This window comes from Equus przewalskii, chromosome 7 (assembly GCF_037783145.1).
Source record: "Equus przewalskii isolate Varuska chromosome 7, EquPr2, whole genome shotgun sequence".
Classification (NCBI taxonomy): domain Eukaryota; kingdom Metazoa; phylum Chordata; class Mammalia; order Perissodactyla; family Equidae; genus Equus; species Equus przewalskii.
The window spans coordinates 20,463,747-20,483,600 of NC_091837.1; the positions used below are offsets into that span (position 1 = coordinate 20,463,747).

Below are 19,854 nucleotides of genomic sequence, written 5' to 3' on the forward strand. Positions count from 1 at the left end.
ACCTGGGCCTAGGCCTGCGCGAGGAAGGATATCCAAGCCACAAGGCTTTCTCTCTCTCTCTCTCTCTGTCCCTCTCTTTCTTTCCATGAGAAAGGCCTGGCTGGGCCCCAGCCCCGTGTATGACAAAGGGAGCCGACTCTGGGAGTCCGGGGAGCTGCGCTGCTGCAGCTCCAGCGCGGACCCCAGGGACGCGGGCTGAAAGAGTCCAATCTGGACGGGCTGGGCTGGGGAGGAGGAGGCGGACATAGCGCAGCGAACCTCAGGCAACTTCTGCAAGTTCCCAGGATGGCAAAGGCGTCAGGGGTCCCTGCCCCCACTAGGCCCTGGAATCTTGGCCCCCAAATGTTTGTAAGGAGAGAGAGAGGAAGAGAGAAGTTTTCAGATCGCGCGACCCCATCCCCCAGCCCCAAACGGGAAGGTAAATACTTACTTAGCCTCGGAACCAGGTACAAGCTAATACTCAACAATACTGATGCCTTGTTTTTTTTGCTCTGTCCCGACCGCAACGCTGTGGCCAATTTAGATATGCTATAAATTTAAGAGGTTGCCATGGCCACCACGCGCCCATTGGCCGGCGGGCCCCCTACGTGCCGCGCCACGTCACCAAATCTGAATAAGGATGCGCGAATTAGGCGGCGGCCAGACAAAGATGAGGATCGGGACCGCTTGAAAGTGGGGGAAAGTGCCGGCGCCACCGCCACCGGGGAAAGCCGCTCGGCAGCGCCAAGGCTAGCAGCCACCCAAGACACCTGGGGGAGCCCGGAACAAGCACTGGGACGCGCGGCCCGGGGCATGAGGCTGTGAACGCCACCACTCCCCACCCCACCCCCGGCAGCCCAGCGCCAGGCCAGCGATCACCCAAGGACTTGACCGGCTGAGTCTTGGTCTGGACCGGACTCGCGCAGCGGCAGCCGAGATAACAGACGGAGCGCAGCGGCGGGGCCTGGGGGCCCGAGGGCCGGGGGCCCAAAGGGAGGGCAAGGCGGCCCGAGCCGCCGGGGCGCGGGGCTATGATGGTGCACTGTGCCGGTTGCGAGCGGCCCATCCTCGACCGCTTTCTGCTGAACGTGCTGGACCGCGCGTGGCACATCAAATGCGTTCAGTGCTGCGAGTGCAAGGCCAACCTCTCTGAGAAGTGCTTCTCACGCGAGGGCAAGCTCTACTGCAAAAATGACTTCTTCAGGTAAGAGGCCGCGCCGCGCTCCTGCCTGCGCGCCCGCCTGCGCGCGCTCCGCTGGGGCTCCGGGGAAGGGGAGACCGCGAAACGCATCCCAGCCTCCGGGGCTCAGAAGCTTAACTAGGGAGCGCGGCAGCCCACTGCTCTCCAGGAAAGGGCCTGAGCGCGGAGGGAGCAAGGACGCTGCTTCGCTACCTCTGGCTACCTCTTGTTCGCTCCTCCAGGCCAGCTTGGAGCGCTGGCAGGGGAGGAATTCCTGACAAACTTGCTCCCCACCTGTCTCTGCCCCTTCCTGGAGGCTGCGACCTGAGAGCGGAAGCTTCAAGCTTCCTCCGAGAGAGGAAGGGTTTTTGCCGAAGTTAGGGGCGGCTGGAGGGTTCTCCCACCAGGCAGAGTGGGCGAGCCCAGAGGCTGCCCTCCAGGCAGGCCAGCTCAGAGCCCTCCTGGACAAACGGAAACTTTCCAGCTCCGGAGGGGGCTGAGCCAGGAAGCTCTCCTCTGGTGATGGGGGAGGAACCCTTCTCCTCACCCGAAACTCCTTAAACATTTTCTCCCAGGTTGAAAAGTACAAACGAATTCAAAGCTGAGAATCAGGACCTCGGGGTCTAGCCTGGGCTGTGTCACCTCCTCTTGCTGCCTACGGGGGCCTGCAGGCAGGCCAGGGCAGGTCACTTCTTTGAGCCTCAGTTTCCCCCGCTGGGAAATGCCAAAGGAGGCCTAGAAGGCTGTGGGGTTTTCGGCAGCTCAGCCCTGCCAGCTTCCGCTAAGCGCCCAGAGCCGGCTTTGTGAGCGCGAATTCCAGGGGCGCCGAGGGAAGGAGGGCGTGATTAACGCCTCGGAGAAAGGCAGCTCCGGGCCCAGCAGCTCTGCACTAGGGGATGTGAAAAGGAGAAAATGTCAGCCTCGCCTTTACACGTGTAAACGCCCAGCCCCCCGAGGCCCGAGGCCCCTAATGTGGCAGTGCTTGCAAAGCACCTAATGATTTTTGATAAGGTGCATATGGCCAATTACGCCACCGGATAAGGCCAAAAGTGACTTATGGCTTCTAATGCCCTTACTACATCAACGTCACCCAAATTCGCCCTGTTTAGAGACATGGGTGTGAGTAGATATGGGGCCCCAAAGTCCCAGGCCCTCGCCCTCCCCCCCAACTACACTTCACCCCTCCCAGGTCTGCATCACCCATTTTGGGGGAGGCCGCCTTCTCCCACTGCTCAAGGAAGAAAGAAAAGGATTTAGACCAGGAACTTGGGAAAAGGGGATTTGAGAGACCCCGTGTTCTGGCCATGCAGGTTTAGGATTGCCTTCTGGTCACACTCTCCCACTGCCTGCCAGGGCCAGAGATTTTGGGGGCTAGAGACTCAGTCTCAGCTTTCCAGAGCCCAGCGTTCTGAGGTCCTGCTGTCCAGAGGCTCCTGGCTGGCTCCAGCGGGTCCTGGAGTGCAGACTAGAAAGCCTCCAGTGCTGATGGCGCTGGGAATCAGCAACGGTTCCCTCCTTCCTGCTCAGGTCCACCTCAGGAGAGGGGCTCCCCGCCCCCTTGCTAGGAACCGCCAGCCAGGCCAAGTGCCCCCTACCTGGGCCCCAGCACACTGGAAACGAGCCAAGAGGCCAAGCCAAGAAGTGGTCCAGATCTGGCCTGCCCGGCTTAAAATGCTCCGTGACCTCGAGAGCCGAGTTTGCCTCGAGCGGCCCAGGCGGACCTGGCAAGGACATGGGGGGAACATCTTGGGGTGCTCTGGGCCTTCTGCTTGGCTGACGGCTGAGCCCATGGCTGGAAGCCCAGGAGACTGAACAAACCTGAGCAGACAAAACAGGCCCAGCCCCAAGAACAGCCCAGGACATTGGTCTCACCTCCTGCACTCTAGACCGAGAGCACAGGAGGAGGGTCTCATCAGACAGATGTGGCAATGGAGGCTTCTCAGAAGCTAAGGCGGGTGGGGAGAGGTCAGGGGCTCGAGAGGGTGGGACATCGGGCTGCTCCAAGGTGACAAGAGATGACAGGGCGTGTTGTGTCTGCAGGCGTTTTGGCACCAAGTGTGCAGGCTGCGCGCAGGGCATCTCGCCCAGCGACCTGGTGCGCAAGGCCCGCAGCAAAGTCTTCCACCTCAACTGCTTCACCTGCATGGTGTGCAACAAGCAGCTGTCCACGGGCGAGGAGCTCTATGTCATCGACGAGAACAAGTTCGTGTGCAAGGACGACTACCTGAGCTCCTCCAGCCTCAAGGAGGGTAGCCTCAACTCAGGTAGGAGGCCACCTGCCACGCCCAGCCTGGCACTCTCTACTTTGCCCCCTGTGTACATTCTGTCCCGGCTCAGAGCTCTCCACGCCTGCTCACCTGCCAGGCAACTCTCAAGGCCAGTGGAGGGGGTGGGGAGGAGAGTCAGCATTTGGACCCCGTCCTCCAGGACACCGGAAAGCCAGCTCTTTCCCCCCAGTCCTCCAGTACAGGAGCTTTTTCCAACTTGCTGCCCTTCCCCAATTTGGAACCACGAAATTCCCCTTTCTGCCTCTTTTCAGCTCCTGGTAATTTCTAGCTGCACTGGGAGGACCCTAATTAGGATTGGAGGAAGGAGAGAAGGGAGAGGAAGATCTGAGGCCCGCTGGGCATCTGTACCCTCCTCCCGTGCCCTCTTCAAGAAGGCCAGTCTCTCCAGAGGGCGTGCCTCCCCCTTACCCAGGCAATAGCGGAAAGTGCTGAGAGGGCTTGAGAAGGGTCCCTCCAGAGGCCCAGCCCCGCCTGCAGGGAGTGGGCGGGCGCCGGCCCCCTGAGGGAGGGGCTGTCGCGGGGTTTGGGAGGGACCCCGGCGCGGTTGCTGGTGGCCTGGGCCTGCAGGAGCCAACTACCCGATTGAAGAGGCCGCGGGCCGCCGCTGACGCTGCTGTTTCCCTTCCCGCTCCGTCCGCCCGCAGTGTCATCCTGTACGGACCGCAGTTTGTCCCCGGACCTGCAGGACCCACTCCAGGACGACCCCAAGGAGACGGATAACTCGACGTCGTCGGACAAGGAGACGGCCAACAACGAGAACGAGGAGCAGAACTCAGGCACGAAGCGGCGCGGCCCGCGCACCACGATCAAAGCTAAGCAGCTGGAGACGCTCAAGGCCGCCTTCGCCGCCACGCCCAAGCCCACGCGCCACATCCGCGAGCAGCTGGCGCAGGAGACTGGCCTGAACATGCGGGTCATCCAGGTGCGGCCCGGCCCGGGTCAGCCCTCTGCAGCCCCGCTGCGTGCGGGAGCCTCCCACCCAGCCTCGATGGCTAAAAGGGCACAGAGTTCGGGTCCGCCGAGGGGCAGACGGTGCGCCCGAGGTCAGGGCCAGCTGGTCAAACTCCTAGCCAAAAAATTCCGCTTTGCCCTGCCGTCCTTCTGGACGTGTGATCTTGGGCCGGTCACTTCGCCTCTCTGAATTCCTCCCCCGCCCCGTTCAAGGACAGTTTTAAGTCTCGCTGGGGTACCGGATCCCTCCCTTCTTTTCAGCTTCCGAGCCGAGAAAGAGGCGAGGTTCTTCACATTCTCCCCCCTGCCCCCATGCGCGGGCAGACAGACAAACGGTCAGAGCCCGGCTGGGGAGCCGAGGGGTCGAGAAGAGAGCCATGCCGGGAGGAAAGCCTTTATAAAGCCGTCAGGCCGCGGGCGGGCCGAGGACCAGGAAGCCCAAGTCTTTATGAGTCGCCCCACGGGTCCGCGAAATCCTTCACCCTTGGCTGGTTCGCCGAGGCCCCTCTCCACCCCTCCGGCCTAATCCGGCCCGGCCTCCGCCTCTGGGCAGCCTTGGCGCAGAGGAGGCGCTAGGACCCAGCGGGGGCTGCCCAGGCGGGGAGAGGAAGGGAGGGCACCCCCGAACCGAGCTCACAGCCCCCTCCTCTGTCCCAGGTGTGGTTCCAGAACCGACGGTCCAAAGAACGCCGGATGAAGCAGCTGAGCGCGCTGGGCGCCCGGAGACACGCCTTCTTCCGGAGTCCGCGGCGCATGCGTCCGCTGGGAGGCCGCTTGGACGAGTCTGAGATGTTGGGGTCCACTCCGTATACCTACTACGGAGGTAAGGGCCCCCCGCGGGACGCGCTGCCCGACACCTACACCCGCCCCGTTCTGGGAGCTGAGGGCGCAGGGCTGATCCCGGACGCTCTGGGTCGCCCAAGGAACCTCCACCTCCCTTTCTACTCACGCAGGAGTTACACAACCAGGGACGCACCTTAACAGACACACATACACACTCACCCATAAATACCTCTTGGACACAAAAGCAGACACGTGAGTTCACTCACCCATACAGTGATACACACAGATAACACACTCATCCACGCAGGACACGTAGGTGCACTCCTGCACGCTCGAGTTCAGAGACTTCACACACACAAATCTAGACACATGGTCACGCAACCACACACAGGTATACTCCACTACCCAGATACACTCACTGACCAACACACCCGGAGAGATCCACGGCCTCACACAGTCCCAAGCATCACACCAAGGCAGTCATTCACAAATCCGCATGCCCCTTGCCCCAGCCGGACACACAGCCTTCCTGCTGCTCTTGCCGGCGGCCTAGTGCACTTGCACCAGTGGGAACACTGGCCCTGGAGGGCCGCATAGGGATGGAGGGATCAGGATTCACCCCGGGCTGCCTGCTCACTAGCTTCCGAGTCAGCAACTCCTGTTCCACAGCAACTGTGTGCACAGCAGCTGGCACGCGGCAGTTACTCTGCGCAGGACTTCCACCGACTTCCCAGCTCCAAGCCCGCCAGGGTTCCTGCGAGCTGGGGCTCAAGGATTGGGCCAACCCAGTTACCTACTCGCGGTCTTTGATGCTGTAGGGGACGGGGAGCACGAGTTTGCAAAGAACAATTCCGCCGTTGGGTACCAGGTTCAGGCCTGAGTGAACCCTCCTCTTGGTCACCCCTTCGCTTCTTCCTCTCTCTCTCTTCTCCTCCTTTCCTTCTCCACTGCCCCTCCGTTGCCTTCGCACACTTGCTTGCCAACTGATTCCAACTCTGCCGCTACCATCCCAGCTCCCCACCGCGGTTTTTGAGGCCCTCTGTGCTCTGGGGCACTGAAGCCCTCGCTCCCCATCCTGCACTTCCCAGACCCGTGCAGGCACAGGAAAGGCACCTCCCGCTTCTGTTGCTGAGCCTCTGAATTTAGGGAGCCCCCAGGAGTGCCCATGCCTGAGGGGAATCTTTGCTGTGAGTTGCTCAGTGTCCTGGCCTGGGTTGGGGGGGACTCGTTGCCCAGTTAGAGGAGAGGACACTTTTCTTAGAAAAGTGGGTTTGGCGGCAACGCCGAGGGCGAGGGCGAGGCGCCGGGCGCCCGGGCAAATCCGGGGAGAGAGCTACGGGCTTCTTCCGTACATCCGCAGGCCTGGGAGGTTGGATCTTCAGGTCCGGCGGGGGCCCGCAGAAATTGTGGACAAAATGCGCCGCTGTGCTTTTTGGAGAGAGGCTCTGCGGTGGCAGGGCCCTGGTTGGCGGGCTACAGACACTCAGGACAGCCCAGGTGGTGGCCACGTCTTGGGGTCCCGGCTCAGCGACTCTCTTCACCCATCTCTGCCTCCCTCCGCACAGAATCTCGGCCTGGCGCAGGGAGGCGGTGGGGCGGACCGGTCCGGAATTTCTCCCCGCCTGGGCAATTAAGCAAGGTTTCCCGAGGACAGTGAGCCCCACCAATCCCGCCGACCCTCTCCCCGCGCGTCTGCGGGGTGAGGTGGGGGTCTGCACACGCGGGCCCCTCTGTCAGTGAAATGGGGGAGGGCAGGACCCCCCCAGTCCCAGCGAGGCAGCCCCGCCTAATCCGCGCTGGGAGATCCCGGCGGCGGGGCCGGCAGCGGGCGAGAAAGGGGCCGGGCGGCGGGGCCGGCGGCCCCCGTGGGAGCGCGGACAAAGCCCCAGCTGCGGCTTTTGTGCCCTTTTCAGACGGCGTTTGTTCCAATTACCTCCGGCCCGGCCGCCATATGGGCGGAGGCGGCGCGCTCCGCGCGGGGGCCGCGGCCCTCGTTGGCTTGCCGGCTCGCTGCTGGCCGCGGCCGTCCCCCATCCCCGTCCCTTAGGGGCCCCAAACTCGCCGCTTCCAACCTTTCCCTTCACTTTCGGGGAGAATGGAATGAGTGGGTTTTAAAAAGTAACTGGCGACCGCTTGAGCTGTTGTCTACGCCGTCTCCAAGCCGCGCCTCCTGACACCGTCCGTTTAGACAGATTTCTGGGTTTAGAGAGGGACGGGGTGTCCAGAACTCGCCCGGGGTCTGAGTCCCAAAGACGGAGCAGGGAGCTGGGTTTTCGGAGGAGACCTGGCTGCCTGGCGCGCTGGTTTTCCCGCCGTACAAAGCGGGTTGTGGTCACCGGTGCCGGCTGCAAGGTGCTCCTTTCGTGGGGTCCCACACCCCAGTCTTTCAGGGGCCGACCTGAGGGCGGGGAGCAGGCTGTCCAGAAGGGCCTGACGGATGGGGTTATGCGAGGAGGTCAGACGGTTGATGCACAATTTGTTGAGAATGGGGGGGGGCGTGTAACCCAGAGTCCCTGCACCCCCTGATTTTGTGGGTTAAATGCACATCTGTGCATTTCACTGGAGAGGGAGTCCATAGCTATTTATCAGATCCTCAAAAGGGCTCAGTGTCCCCAAATGCTTCACAGCCTGAGTGTCCTGGCAGACCCGCCCAGGGGGAGCCTGGAGGACCGAGCCTTTCCCCGAGGCACCCGTGAAACCCTGGGCATGACCGGGTGAGCGCTCACGTCCTCCTCCCCTGCTGTCAAGTTGCTGTGGCCCAGCGTTCTCCGTTCCAGACCAGGCGAGGCCGGGGCAAACGGTCGGACCCCCACGTTTACCGGGACCGACGCAGGGCTATACTTGGCGGGGCAAAGGGCAGCGCCAGGTCGGCGAGGTGCGGGGAGCGATGGAGAGAGCGGGAGGCCGCCTTGCGCGCCTGGCGCCCAGGTTTCCCGGGCCCCAGCCCACCTCGCCAGCCCCTCCGCACTGTGGCCGCTGCCGGGTGCCGGCTTCTCCCCCGCAGGGTCGCCGCTCCGCCTCAACCATTTCGCGCTCTGGTCTCCATCCGGCGCAGCATCCCCGCCTTGCTCCTCTCCCGGACTTGTCAGCCTCTGCGTCTCTAGCGCTCTCTCTAACTCATCTCGGCGGTCTCTGGGTGCGTCTCTCTCTCCTGACCTTCCGTCTCGTTCCTGGGTCTCTCGACGGGTTTTTCACGCGTGTCTCTAACCGCAGCCGTCTCATGTCTTTCTCTTTGCCACTCCTGGCCTATCTCTGTCTTACTCGACCGCGAATCTCTCCCGGTCTCCGTCTCTGCCGTGGGTTTGGCATCTCTGGGTCTCTTTTCTTGTCTTGCCTCGGGTCTCTCTGAGTCTAGGGGCGCCCCTTTCACCCTGTCCTCTGCCGCTCTCTCACTGTCCGTCTCTCACTGTCCCTCTCTGGCTGTTTCCACGTCTCTCGCTCTCTGCGTCTCTCTCTCCAGCTCTAAGACACTGGAATCATTCACCGTCTCTGTGTCTCCCCCACCGCTGTTTCTCTCCGTCTCTGTCAAGGAATCTCCGAGTTTGAAGCCGCGGCCTCTTTCTCTGTCTGAGTTCCTCGCTGCTTCTGAGTCTCTCCCGTCTCCTTTCTGAGTCTCTCACAATCCAAGTCTCCCCTCTTTCCCCGTCTCTCCTTGTCTCTTTCTCCAGCTTGACCCCTGGGCCTGCTCCTCCGCCGCCTCGGGCCTCCCTCCCCCTTGGTCTCTGCAGGCCTCTCTGCGGGTGGCCCTAATCTCGAGCCAGTGTCCGCTGTCCCCCATTCACGTGCCCTCCCGGCGGCCCGAGGCTCTGCGCCCCGACCACGTCCGCCCGTCTCCGGCCTTGGTCTCCCCGTTCCCCTCCCTCCAGGCTCGCGGGTCCCTCCCCGACCCGCCATCTCTCATCTCTGCTGTCTCCCTCCCCGTCCCCTCTCCCGCAGACTACCAAGGCGACTACTACGCGCCCGGAGGCAACTACGACTTCTTCGCGCACGGCCCGCCGTCCCAGGCGCAGTCCCCGGCCGACTCGAGCTTCCTGGCGGCCTCGGGGCCCGGCTCGACGCCGCTGGGCGCGCTGGAGCCGCCGCTCGCCGGCCCGCACGCCGCCGACAACCCCCGCTTCACCGACATGATCTCGCACCCGGACACGCCGAGCCCCGAGCCGGGCCTGCCGGGCGCGCTGCACCCCATGCCCGGCGAGGTGTTCAGCGGGGGGCCCAGCCCGCCCTTCCCCATGAGCGGCACCAGCGGCTACAGCGGACCCCTGTCGCACCCCAACCCCGAGCTCAACGAGGCCGCCGTGTGGTAAGGCCGCCGGCCGCGCCAGTCCCCCGCGCTCCGCCCCGAGGTGCCCCCCGGCCGGCCCCCCGGACCCCGCCACCCGAAACCAAAACGGCCGACGCGGACGCGGCCTGGGTCTCCCTCAGGGGTTCTCTCTCGGGTCCGCATTCAACCGGCAGCTGCTCCGCGGCTGGGCGCGGAGGAGGACCGACCCCCATCTCCATCCCGCGGGCTCTCCGGACCCCCAGCCTGCTGCCAGCACTCTCCCGGCAGCCACCAACAATTTCTTGGGACCAAAGTCAATCCTTCGGAAGATCAAGAGATTTCAAGCACGCTCTAGACTTGCCCCCGACCCCCCAGCCACCCGCCACCTCTTAGGACCAAGAGAGGGTTGAGGCTAAGGGGCGGAGGCGATGTCCCCCCCACCCCTCTACAATTCGAGTGGCATTTTGTAATCTTATTTCTCACTCTGCTTTCCCCGTCTTTAAAAAGAGGTGATAAGAAAAAGAGAGGGATTGAAAGGAGAGAGAGGCAAGGGAGCAAAATGAGGAGAAGAGAAGATGGAGAAAGCTCCAGCCAGAGGGGGAAGATGGAGAGCGAGCGAGAGAGCAACACGCTCCGATGGGGATGTCACTCGCTGGGAAGAAGACAAATTCGCCTGCGCGCTGGCGCCCCCTGGTGGCCAATCTTGGGGATCAAGGTCAGCTTTTCTAGGAAGGGGGCCGGCCTGGGCATCGCCAGCCCTTGGCCAGACCTCCTGGTAGCTCCCTTCCTTCGACATTTATTTTGAGGCCGGCGGTCCAGGCCAGACTCGAACACGCGCCCACTCTGTCCTCCCCCTGGGCGAGGCGCCAAGATTTCTGGGCTCCAGCCCACAGACCACCCTCCCTCCCGGGGCCTGGAGGCTGAGCCGTCAGGATGTACAGCATTACACTTTTTTGGAAGTCGAACGCTTCTAGTTTCCTTATTTTGTATAAAGAAGAAACAAATAAAGTATGTTTTTGTGTTTACTGTTTATTTATTGTACTCTAGTTATCCGGGGTTGGACATTTTTATATTTTTAAGAGGAGGGTGGGCAGAGTGAGGGAGGGGAGGCAGAAAGAGGTTTACCTAAAAAAAACAAAAATCAAAAAATCAACTTTTTTAAAAAGCAGATTAATAAAAAAATTCTTTTTTCCCTCAGTGCTGTGTGGCTTTTTTTTTTTTTTTCGGTCCCTGTCGTCGTAGTCACTCAAAGTGAATGGAACTATTCTTTTCTCTAGTTCTCGTCTTGGCCATAAAGTGGACTTGATGGGTGCAAAGACCTCTCCTCGTCTAAGGGGGAGTTCTTTTGGTAACTAGCAGGTAATGACAGTGGCTGCCACTGTTTGACAGCTACCATGCGCCAGGCACAGTATTTCCCCAGGCTTTATGTGATGCCACGATCTAACCCAAGCCTGCCTGGCACATAGTAGGTCTTCAAAATATTTGATGAATGAATGGCTATGTGATTTGTTTGTCCCCAGTATGTCAGAAGAATTCTGGCTTCACTCCTAATTATGCCCCATGCGTTCCAGGTGGCAAAAACAACGAGCAGGCTGGCGAGCTGGTGCTAGTTGTCTGCAAGGCTGTGCTAGGATAGAAGGGCCCCACAGAGAGGAGAGGAAGGCTGTGCGCGCTCTGTTGTCAGCAGGATGATGGAGAGAGTGGCCGATGAGATTTAGGAGGCCTGAGGCCACTGCCTAAAATGAGTCTCTCCCTCTCTTTGCATCAGTCTCCCTGCTTACAAAAGGGGAGGTTGGAGGGAGTGCTTCCTATGTTCTCTTCCAACTCAGGCACTTTAGGATTAGAAAAGCAGATGAGGGAGAGAAAAATGGATGGAAGAATGTCCTGCATTTGGATCCCTTTCACCCAAGCTTGGAGGGGGGCCAGAGCCTGCCCATTTGGGGGTCAGCAGGAAGAGGAGGGGGCCCAGGGAGATGGGGGTGTGAACCATTAGGGGTTGGGCATGCGCTAAGAGAACTCCTCCTCTGTCCTCATGTTATGTGGACTTCACAAGAATAATGCAAGGGGATTTGGCCTTCTCTTTTCTTTCCTTATAGCTCATGGAAAATTTAGAAATTTCAGGTAAACAGAAGGAAGACAATGTAATCACCCAGAGTCTCAAGCACCGTGGTGACGTAGCTGGTGTGTTTCCTTCCAGACTTTGTTTTCGTTTTGAAACTAGAGCCCCTATTCCGCCCACCCTGTGGCCCCTGCTCGGTCCGTGCAGCAGTAGCTCTCAGACTCATAAGCTGATCACAGACAGAGCCATGCCATCCTCTGCACCCACTGCTTAAAGTTTCCTTGGAGTGGGTTTTTAACCAATTCTATTGGACATTTGCATTTGTTTCCAATTTTTTACCACTTTAAGCCAGGCTGGAGTAAATATCCTTGTAGCTAAATCTTGGAACATGTATTAGGGTAAGTTTTATTTGCCCCATTAGGGTGCTCACAGAGGTCAGGGGGCTTGTCCAAAGTCGCACAACTGGGGAGTGGCAGAGCTGGGATTCGAGCCCACGTGTGTATTGGGTTGTGTTTCTACTCCACTGCGTGCCCAGATTGTGATGGATTATAGAGGCCAGGAGAGAATGTATGAGATGGGCATCTCGGCCAGGCCCCCAAATATTTTCTGGGCACATGTGCGTTCTGCAGAAGGGCTCCCTTAGAGCTGCCGCCAGAGCGAGGCCTGGGAAAGTGAGTCTGGGAAGAGAGGGGACTCACCCTTCACTGCTCTGCAGACAGGCTTGTGACAGGGTCACAGAGGCAGGGGAGGGGGAGGAGAAGGGTGGGGAGGAGGGAATGGGGGGGAGAAGGAAAAGTGGAAGGGGGGGAAGGGGAGGGAACGGCAAGGAGAGCAGGAGCGGGAGAAGGGGAGATGAAAGAGATGGGAGGACCCCTCCCCCCCCCACGGAGGCCTACCAGCTCACTACTGCTCTGACCTGCTCTGGCCCCCAGCTGCCCACCCAGGTGGGCAGCTTGAGCCCAGAGGTGTCAGGGAGCTCACCATGGGGCAGCAGAGTGGGGCTGCAGGGTGAGAACTCGCCACAGTGCCAGCCCTCCCAGCCCCTCCTCCCAGGCACAGACACCCACACACCCACACACCAGGCACGTGTGTGCTCACACACACACATTCACACATGCAAGCATACATGCACAAAGAGAAGGGCCGGCAAATGCAGGCACAGGGGCACAGGCACATGGACACACACCAGCCATATTTGCACACCTGCAGATGCACGTGCAGGCACATACACGTACAGACAGGCACGAGGTAATAGACATAGTCTACACACGCGTGCACATATAGGTGGGTGCAAGCACATGCACATTAATATGCATGCAGTTGTGTACTGTGTGTCTTTGCACGGAGAAGCAAGTGCACACAAGCACACGTGTGCGTGTCTACACATACATGCCTTGAACCCACATGTCTACCCCTATGGGCACACACACACCCAGACATCACGGCCCTGGGCACATGTGTGCACATCCACATACACAGGGCATATACCTGCTCTTCACATGTCCACTTCCATCTGGGAGACTGGGAGTGGGAGAGGCTCACCCCTGTGTCAGGGGATACTAAATAACCCTGCGGCGGTCCCACCCAGATCCCCGAGGGGGCTGCAGAAGCCAGAATCCAGGGAGGATGCTGGTCTCTAGGGTCCTGAGCAGTACTGGGGTGACTCCCAGGGCCCTCCCTCTGAGGGCTCATGACTGAGCAGAGGTCACCTGGGAGTTGGATGGGGGCAGAACAGAGCAAGGGCCCTGAGGTCCAGGAGACTATCTGGCTGGTCACTGAGTCACCTTTTTGAGCTTTGGTTTGCTCCGCTGTGAAATGGGCTCCCAATGGCCCTTCATCCCCGTTGGCGAGTTGTAACTTAGCCCGTGACCAAGGTTCAGGAAACGTTGGCCCAGGTTCAGTCCTCACGTCCACCCTCCGCCAGACACACACACGTGTACACACACACTCACATGCACACGCCAGCTTCTTTGCAGAATGACAAGGGGAGAGAGGGGAACCCTTGTCAAAACCAGCTCAAACCCACCCCCACTCCTGCGGGCTCATGTCAACTCCCCAGGTGCCTACTAGAACCGGGGGCTCTAGGAGAAGTCCGCCCCCACCTCCCCCTCGGCAATGGCCCTGTGGTGTCACAGTCGTGGTATGGGGTGTGCTTAGTGAGGGAGGCGGTTCCTAAGGAAGGCTGGGTGGAAATGGGGAGGATCGAGAAAGGACATTTGTCCCTGGGCACCCACAACCGTTTTCTCAAAGTGTGATCAGAAGGCAGCACTTGCTAAAAATACTTATCCCCAGGCCCCACGGCCCGTGGCTGGAATTGCTCTCTGGCACGGCACCCAAAAGGCTTCACATTTGTCAAGCTCCCCAACTGATTCCCATGCCCCTGAACTTACAGGACTGCTGCCAGACAAAGTCGCGTCCAGAGCCTAATTCGGTCCTCCCAATGCCCTTTCCTTCCGAGTGAGCGGTGTTAGTCCCACTTTGCAGATGAGACTGAGGTGACATGAGCTGCCTGGGGTCACACAGCCCCGGGGCAGCAGAGCCAAGTTTTGAATCAAGAACTTCTGCTTCCAGAGCCCATGCTGCCCCTGGACCTGGGACAGAGCCTGGCACAGCGGAGCCCTCCTTCTGTGCGGAGTACCTGCATATTGGGTGGATGGATGGAGGAATGAATGAACGCACTTCAGCTGCCACAAGAAGAGATTCTTTAAGAAAGACTGCCATGAATGCTAATTCTTATTGGTAGCAACCTGGCTAGATGTTGTTTAAAACCCCTTCTGGGTTAAACAAAGCTAGCCAGAAGGGCAAAGGGCATAATGAAACTTACCAAGGTCAAAAGACGTAAGGACTTCCGGCTTCTCCTTGCTTGCCCTTGTTTCTTTCTCTCTCCCTCCCCTCCTCGTCCCTTTCCTCCTTTATTAATGTATCTCTTCATCTCCCTCTATCTCGTCATCACCTGTATTTATTATCATTTAAAAATAAAAGATTTCAGAGTGGAAAAAAAATACTCCCAGGCGGGCAGGTAGGGAAGCTAGCCAGCCCCTGGCCGTCCCCTCCAGCTCTGGGAAAAGGGGGATGTCACCTCTCCCCCGCTGCCCCGAGGCTGTAATTCTGGCCAACGCTGGACAGTTAAACCACACATATTCCAGCCCCCATCATGCCCGCTCCCCCCATCCCCATCCCTGTCCACCTGCCCCGAAATAAACACCCCCCAGAGCCGGAGAGCTGACCCCTCGTGCTTAGGACTAATATTTAAAATGCAGAATGGCTGTGGAGGGCTCCTGCTCCCAAGCCTTGTCGTGCAGTAAAAAGATATAAACAGAATAAATTACCTCTCCAGCTCGGATTATGAGAATACCCATCTCCTGACCGGAATTTTAAGTCCTGCCTCCCTCGTCGCGCCGCACACGGCTGATTTATGGAAACCCGAGCGCTCCTCTGCATATTTCTCCTGTTCAGCCAAGTGACCGGGTTTACCCTTCCTATGCCATTAGCGTTATTAACACCTGGGCAACCGATCATTGCAAATGGGCCATTTCTGTGATGAACGGAGACCTCTCCGCCGCTTCTCTGGGGCCCTGCTGCCTCCGGCCACCTCTCTCTGCATTTGGTGCCAGGACTCAGGAGCAGGTCCACTTCCCCCAGTGCCTGCTGATGGACTCCTGGGGGCTTTGGGAGAGAATCCCTCACCCCAGCAGCTGCCCGTGGCTGTCTGTGACAACACCATTCTTATTTTTTATTCTTCAGAGAATGTTCCAGATGGAGGACAATGTCCCCATGGACCAGGGAAAGAAACTCAGGCTCAGGGAGGGCCAGAGACTGGCCTAAAGTCCCACAGAGAGTTCACAGCAGAGTTGGGGTCAGAATTCAGAGCCTCTAGCCCCTCGATACTCAAAGTGTGGTCCACGGACCAGCAGCAGCAGCATCACTTGGGAACTGGATAGGAATGCAGAGTCTCGGGCCCCCCAGAACTTCAGAATCAGAATGTGCACAATCCCCGGGGGTTGGGGTGCACATTTCTTGTTTGAAGCATTGGCTTAGAAAGACAGCCAGATTCTCAGCAATCCCTTTATCACTGGAGGAAAACCTTACGGTGTAGATTTCTGCTCAGAAGCAGCAGGGACCCCAACTCCACGGTCAAACTACGTGAAGATGAAGCAGCCGGCCAAGATCGTGACGCCCACCTGGGCACCTGCAGCACTGTCCACTTCTTCCTCCACTATAATATCCCAACCACATCGTGTCTGTGTCCCCATCCCCAGGCTGTGAGCAACTTGAGACCAAGCACTGTGTGACCTGACGTTGGACACAACCTCTCTGAGCCTCAGCTTTGCCATCTATAAAATGGGAACAATAAGATCTAACTTCAAGTGTCATTGTGACAGTTAAATAAGGTCACACATGTCATAGTCTAAGCACAGTGCCTGACATGGCACAAGCCACTAAGTAATAAACACTGAATAAAATAATAATAATATAGTAATAATAACAATGGCCGTTCATTGGATGCTGCAGCTATTATTATCAGTATTCTATTTTCTTCTTGGAAGAAGTGCTAAAACATTTTTTAAAACAAGGACTAACTTCACAGCATAGTTGTACAGATATGCAATTTATTACTTTCCAGAACATTCTTTAAGATATCCATGTTGCCAGTTGGATATGACAGGGCCAGTGAAGATAAGAGCAGGTCTGGCATAAAGTGGGAGGTCCAGGCCCGATGAAGAATAATTTGGCAAGCTGTTTAAAAAGAAATGTACCGTCAACGGATGAAAAGATGAATGAAGTGTGGTCTGTCCATACAATGGAATATCATTCAGCCGTGAAAAGGAACGAAGTGCTGATACAGGCTAAGACATAGATGAACCTCAAAAGCACGATGCTAAGTGGAAGAAGCCGGTCACGAGAAAACCACACATTCAAGGGTTCCATTCATAGGAAATGTCCAGAATGGGTAAATCCATAGGGACGGAAAGCAGACCCATGGGTGCTGGGGGTTGAGGGCAGAGGAATAGGGAGCTACAGCTTAAGGGGTTCAGGGTTTCCTTTCGGGGTGATGCAAATGTCCTGGAACTGGATAGACGTGGTGGTTGCACAACATTGTCAATGTCTTAAATGCCACTGAATTGTTCACTTAAAAACGATTAACTTTATGTTATGTTTCACCTCATTTAAAAATGTATGAAAAAAAAAGAAATGCAACTTTCTGATATTCGGGACCTGCAGGACACCCAAACATAGCTGGAAAATAAACCCCCGAGGCCTAACGGAGACTCTCTGGAGCCTGTGTGACTGCTGGCTCCTCCTGGCAGATGCTGCTGGAGGAAGAGTTGGCCTCATGTGTGTTTTTGGGGTCCCTGAAATCAAACCATATCGTTGCGTGCTGCGGCCAGGCCGGTATATAACCAGAGCAGGCTTGCCCGCGGTGTGGACGGGGACGTCTGGAGGAAGCAGGCATTTTCACCGGATCCTGACACCTCGTGAAGAAGTCACTCTCTCCCATTCTTTTTCAGCCCTTTTGCTTGTTTGAGGGAGAGTCTCTGTGTGGTGCTGGCATGTCTTAAACGCCCCTCTCACACTTGCGTCAGGGGCAGGCTTGGAGATCTGGCGCAACAGAAGCTAGCTACAATGTAACAGCGTCGTTCCACTTCTCCTTGTAGTTATTGCTACGCTTATTCTCTAACTCTGGGAAGAGTACTGTTTCTTCGTTACAGGTGGTGATAACATCTTCTTTCTAAATAGCATGTAAGGCTTCAAGAAACGTGGGAATTAGGTTAATAGGAAAGAAGATGCATGGATCTGGCGCAACCCTAGGTGGCAATATGAGTTTGGGGATGATATTTCTGGAATGTGCACAGAGAGAGCTGGCCCCTACGGGCCCACTCCAAGTCACTGGGGACCTCTCTGTGGCTAACACACAGTCCCAGGGGATTTTTACTTCTGGACCAGCTTTGCTGTGCCTGTGCTGTGTGACTGTGACCCAGTTACCCACCCTCTGGGCCTCAGCATCCTCATCTGAAAAATGGGAGTGAGAGGTAGACTGGAGACCCTGCAGCCAAGTTGTACAGATCTCTGCTTGCCTTCCTGAATCTTCTCTCCACTCCTTCATTCACTGTTATTCAGCAAATATTTTTTGAAAGCCTACTATGTGTTGGGCACCCTTGTGGGCTCTGGGTTACAGAGGCGAACACAGTGGATTCAACCCCAGTTCTCACACGGCTGGTATTTTACTGGTGGAGACAGACAGTCACCAAGGGAGAAAATGGTGGATAATTTCAAACAGTGATAGAAAAAGAGGGTGATGAGATTGAAGGTGACCGGGTGTTGGGAGAGGTGGTCAGCCGGCCGGGCTGGGGTGAGGCAAGCAGGCTGCTCGTCTTGGGTGCAAAATTTAGGGGAAGGGGGCACACCAAAACACGGTAATCCAGATAAATAGTATTTTAATATACTATTTTGAAAAATCAAAATAAATACAAAAGAATCCATGATGAACAAAATGCAACCTTTTTTTAAAAGACAGGATCTGACAGGTCTGGGGTTCGGGTGAGGTGGGACACACAAGTGCAAGAGGAGATCCTATCTTTATTTGAAGTGTCGCTATTTTATTCCTCATGAATTTCCTTTGCACTAATTTTAATTTTTTTAAAGAAATGTTTTATGGGGCCGGCCCAGTGGCCTAGTGGTTGAGTTCACACATTCTGCTTCAGCAGCCCGGGTTTGTGGGTTCGGATCTGGGGCGCAGACCTACAGCACTCGTCAGCCGTGCTGTGGCAGCATCCCACATAAAATAGAGGAAGATGGTCACAGACGTTAGCTCAGGGCGCATGTTCCTCAGCAAAAAAAGAAACAAAATGTTCCATTACAATATTATTTATCTTGATTTCTGAGTTTTGGGGCCCCCCTTCCATTTTGCTCCCAAGGCGAGTGCCTCATTTGCATCATCCCAGACCTGGCCCTGGGAGGCAGGCTGTGGTCCAGGAGGGCCCTCTGAGGAGGCGACATTTAGCCAAACCCTTTGCTGGGATCTTAAAGAAGAGTGTGTCAGGCTAAGGGAACAGCGCAGACAATGGCCCTGCGGTGAGATCGAGCTTGGTGAGTTCTAGGAAGAGAAAGAGGCCAGTGTGGCTTCAATTCGGGGAGTCTGGAGGGGAAAAGGGAGGAGAAGGAGGAGCCGAGGCCTGAAGGATCCCCAGCAGCCAGATGGTACAGGGCCCCGGAGCCAAGGTGAGGGTGTCCTTTACCCCAAGTGCGGCCAGGGGGCGTGGGAGGGTCCAAGCAGGGGGGGCAAGGATCTGCCTTGGGCTTACTTAAGATGACTCTGGGTGCCGGGGTGGAGTCGGGGCGGCCTCAAGACCGGCCGCAGGGAGACCAGTGGGGAGGCTGCTGGTCACCCGGGCAGGGGACGTGGCTGGCTTGTGGGTCCTCTTTGCTACTGCAGGACTTCTCCCTGGAAGCCGTCCAGGCGTGCTTTTACTCCTCATCTTGCAGGAGAGGAAATTGGGGCTCAGAGAGGTTAAATCACCTGCTCCGGGGCCTGGCTAGTAAGAAGAAAAGGTGGGATTTGAGCCCAAGTCTTTAAAGACCCAGCTTGGCCCACTCTCTGCCCACCTTCGCATCTCAGAAGAAAAAGGACCAGTTTCCCTCATCTGTAATAGGGGATGAATCATAGCTCGCCCATCCTAGGGTTAAGGGGAACTAAATCCGCCACGCATGGCCTAAGCACTCAGTAATTTTTACCTTAAAAGGAAGAAAAAAGGCCCTTTCCACCCACTTCTCCCTCTACTGCTTCTCCCCGAAAAGGACAAACTTCGCTATTTGTTCTTCAAACATTTATTTTATTCTTTAGGTTTTTTTGGAATGAGGAGGCTTGGCGAAGGGAATCAGTTTTCGGACTTAAGATAAAAAATCGCAGCAAAGGGTCGACTTGACTCCTGATAATTAATGGGGCGGCTTGTAATAGGATTCCCCCGCCTGTGGCACTCCCAGAGAACACCTTTTTACATAAGATATTGCCCACGCTGGAGTGGCAGCGGGGTGATTTATGGGGTTCCTTGCTCCGGAAAACCTCTCCGGGGGTTGCCCAGCCAGTGGAATTTATCAGGGAGTTTGGAAGCAAGGTGAGAACCCTGCCTGTGACATTTTTGGTGGAGTTTAAAAAGCACAAACATTGGGGAAGGGAGAGGCCGATGGGACGGGAGGGCGGGGAGGGGTCTGTTGGGTTGGGTTCTCCACAAGCAGAGCCCGAGATGTGGATGCTGGGCACGAGATTTATCAGGGGAGGGGGCTCGGAGCAGAAGGGGCGTGAGCGGGAGCTGAACCCGTGGCGGGCTGGAGTCCAGCCTCAGCTTCATCCCAC

At 57.3% G+C, this 19,854-nt stretch overlaps 1 protein-coding gene across 1 annotated transcript; it reads left to right on the forward strand.

Moving 5' to 3' along the window:
• Positions 1 to 659: 659 nt before the first annotated feature.
• Positions 660 to 10,660, forward strand: LHX5 (LIM homeobox 5). The gene is made up of 5 exons (XM_070630325.1): positions 660 to 1,183; positions 3,200 to 3,423; positions 4,092 to 4,369; positions 5,056 to 5,221; positions 9,118 to 10,660. Exons 1-5 carry the CDS (start codon positions 1,011 to 1,013, stop codon positions 9,483 to 9,485), a joined length of 1,209 nt encoding a protein of 402 aa, XP_070486426.1. The 5' UTR covers positions 660 to 1,010; the 3' UTR covers positions 9,486 to 10,660.
• The last annotated feature ends 9,194 nt before the right edge of the window (positions 10,661 to 19,854 follow it).

Excerpts from the sequence above, each read along its gene's own strand:
- LHX5 (XM_070630325.1), top strand. The coding sequence starts at position 1,011 with ATGATGGTGCACTGTGCCGGTTGCGAGCGGCCCATCCTCGACCGCTTT. Across the intron at positions 3,424-4,091 it reads GGAGGGTAGCCTCAACTCAG|TGTCATCCTGTACGGACCGC; the intron begins GTAGGAGGCCAC and ends GTCCGCCCGCAG. Across the intron at positions 4,370-5,055 it reads TGAACATGCGGGTCATCCAG|GTGTGGTTCCAGAACCGACG; the intron begins GTGCGGCCCGGC and ends CCTCTGTCCCAG.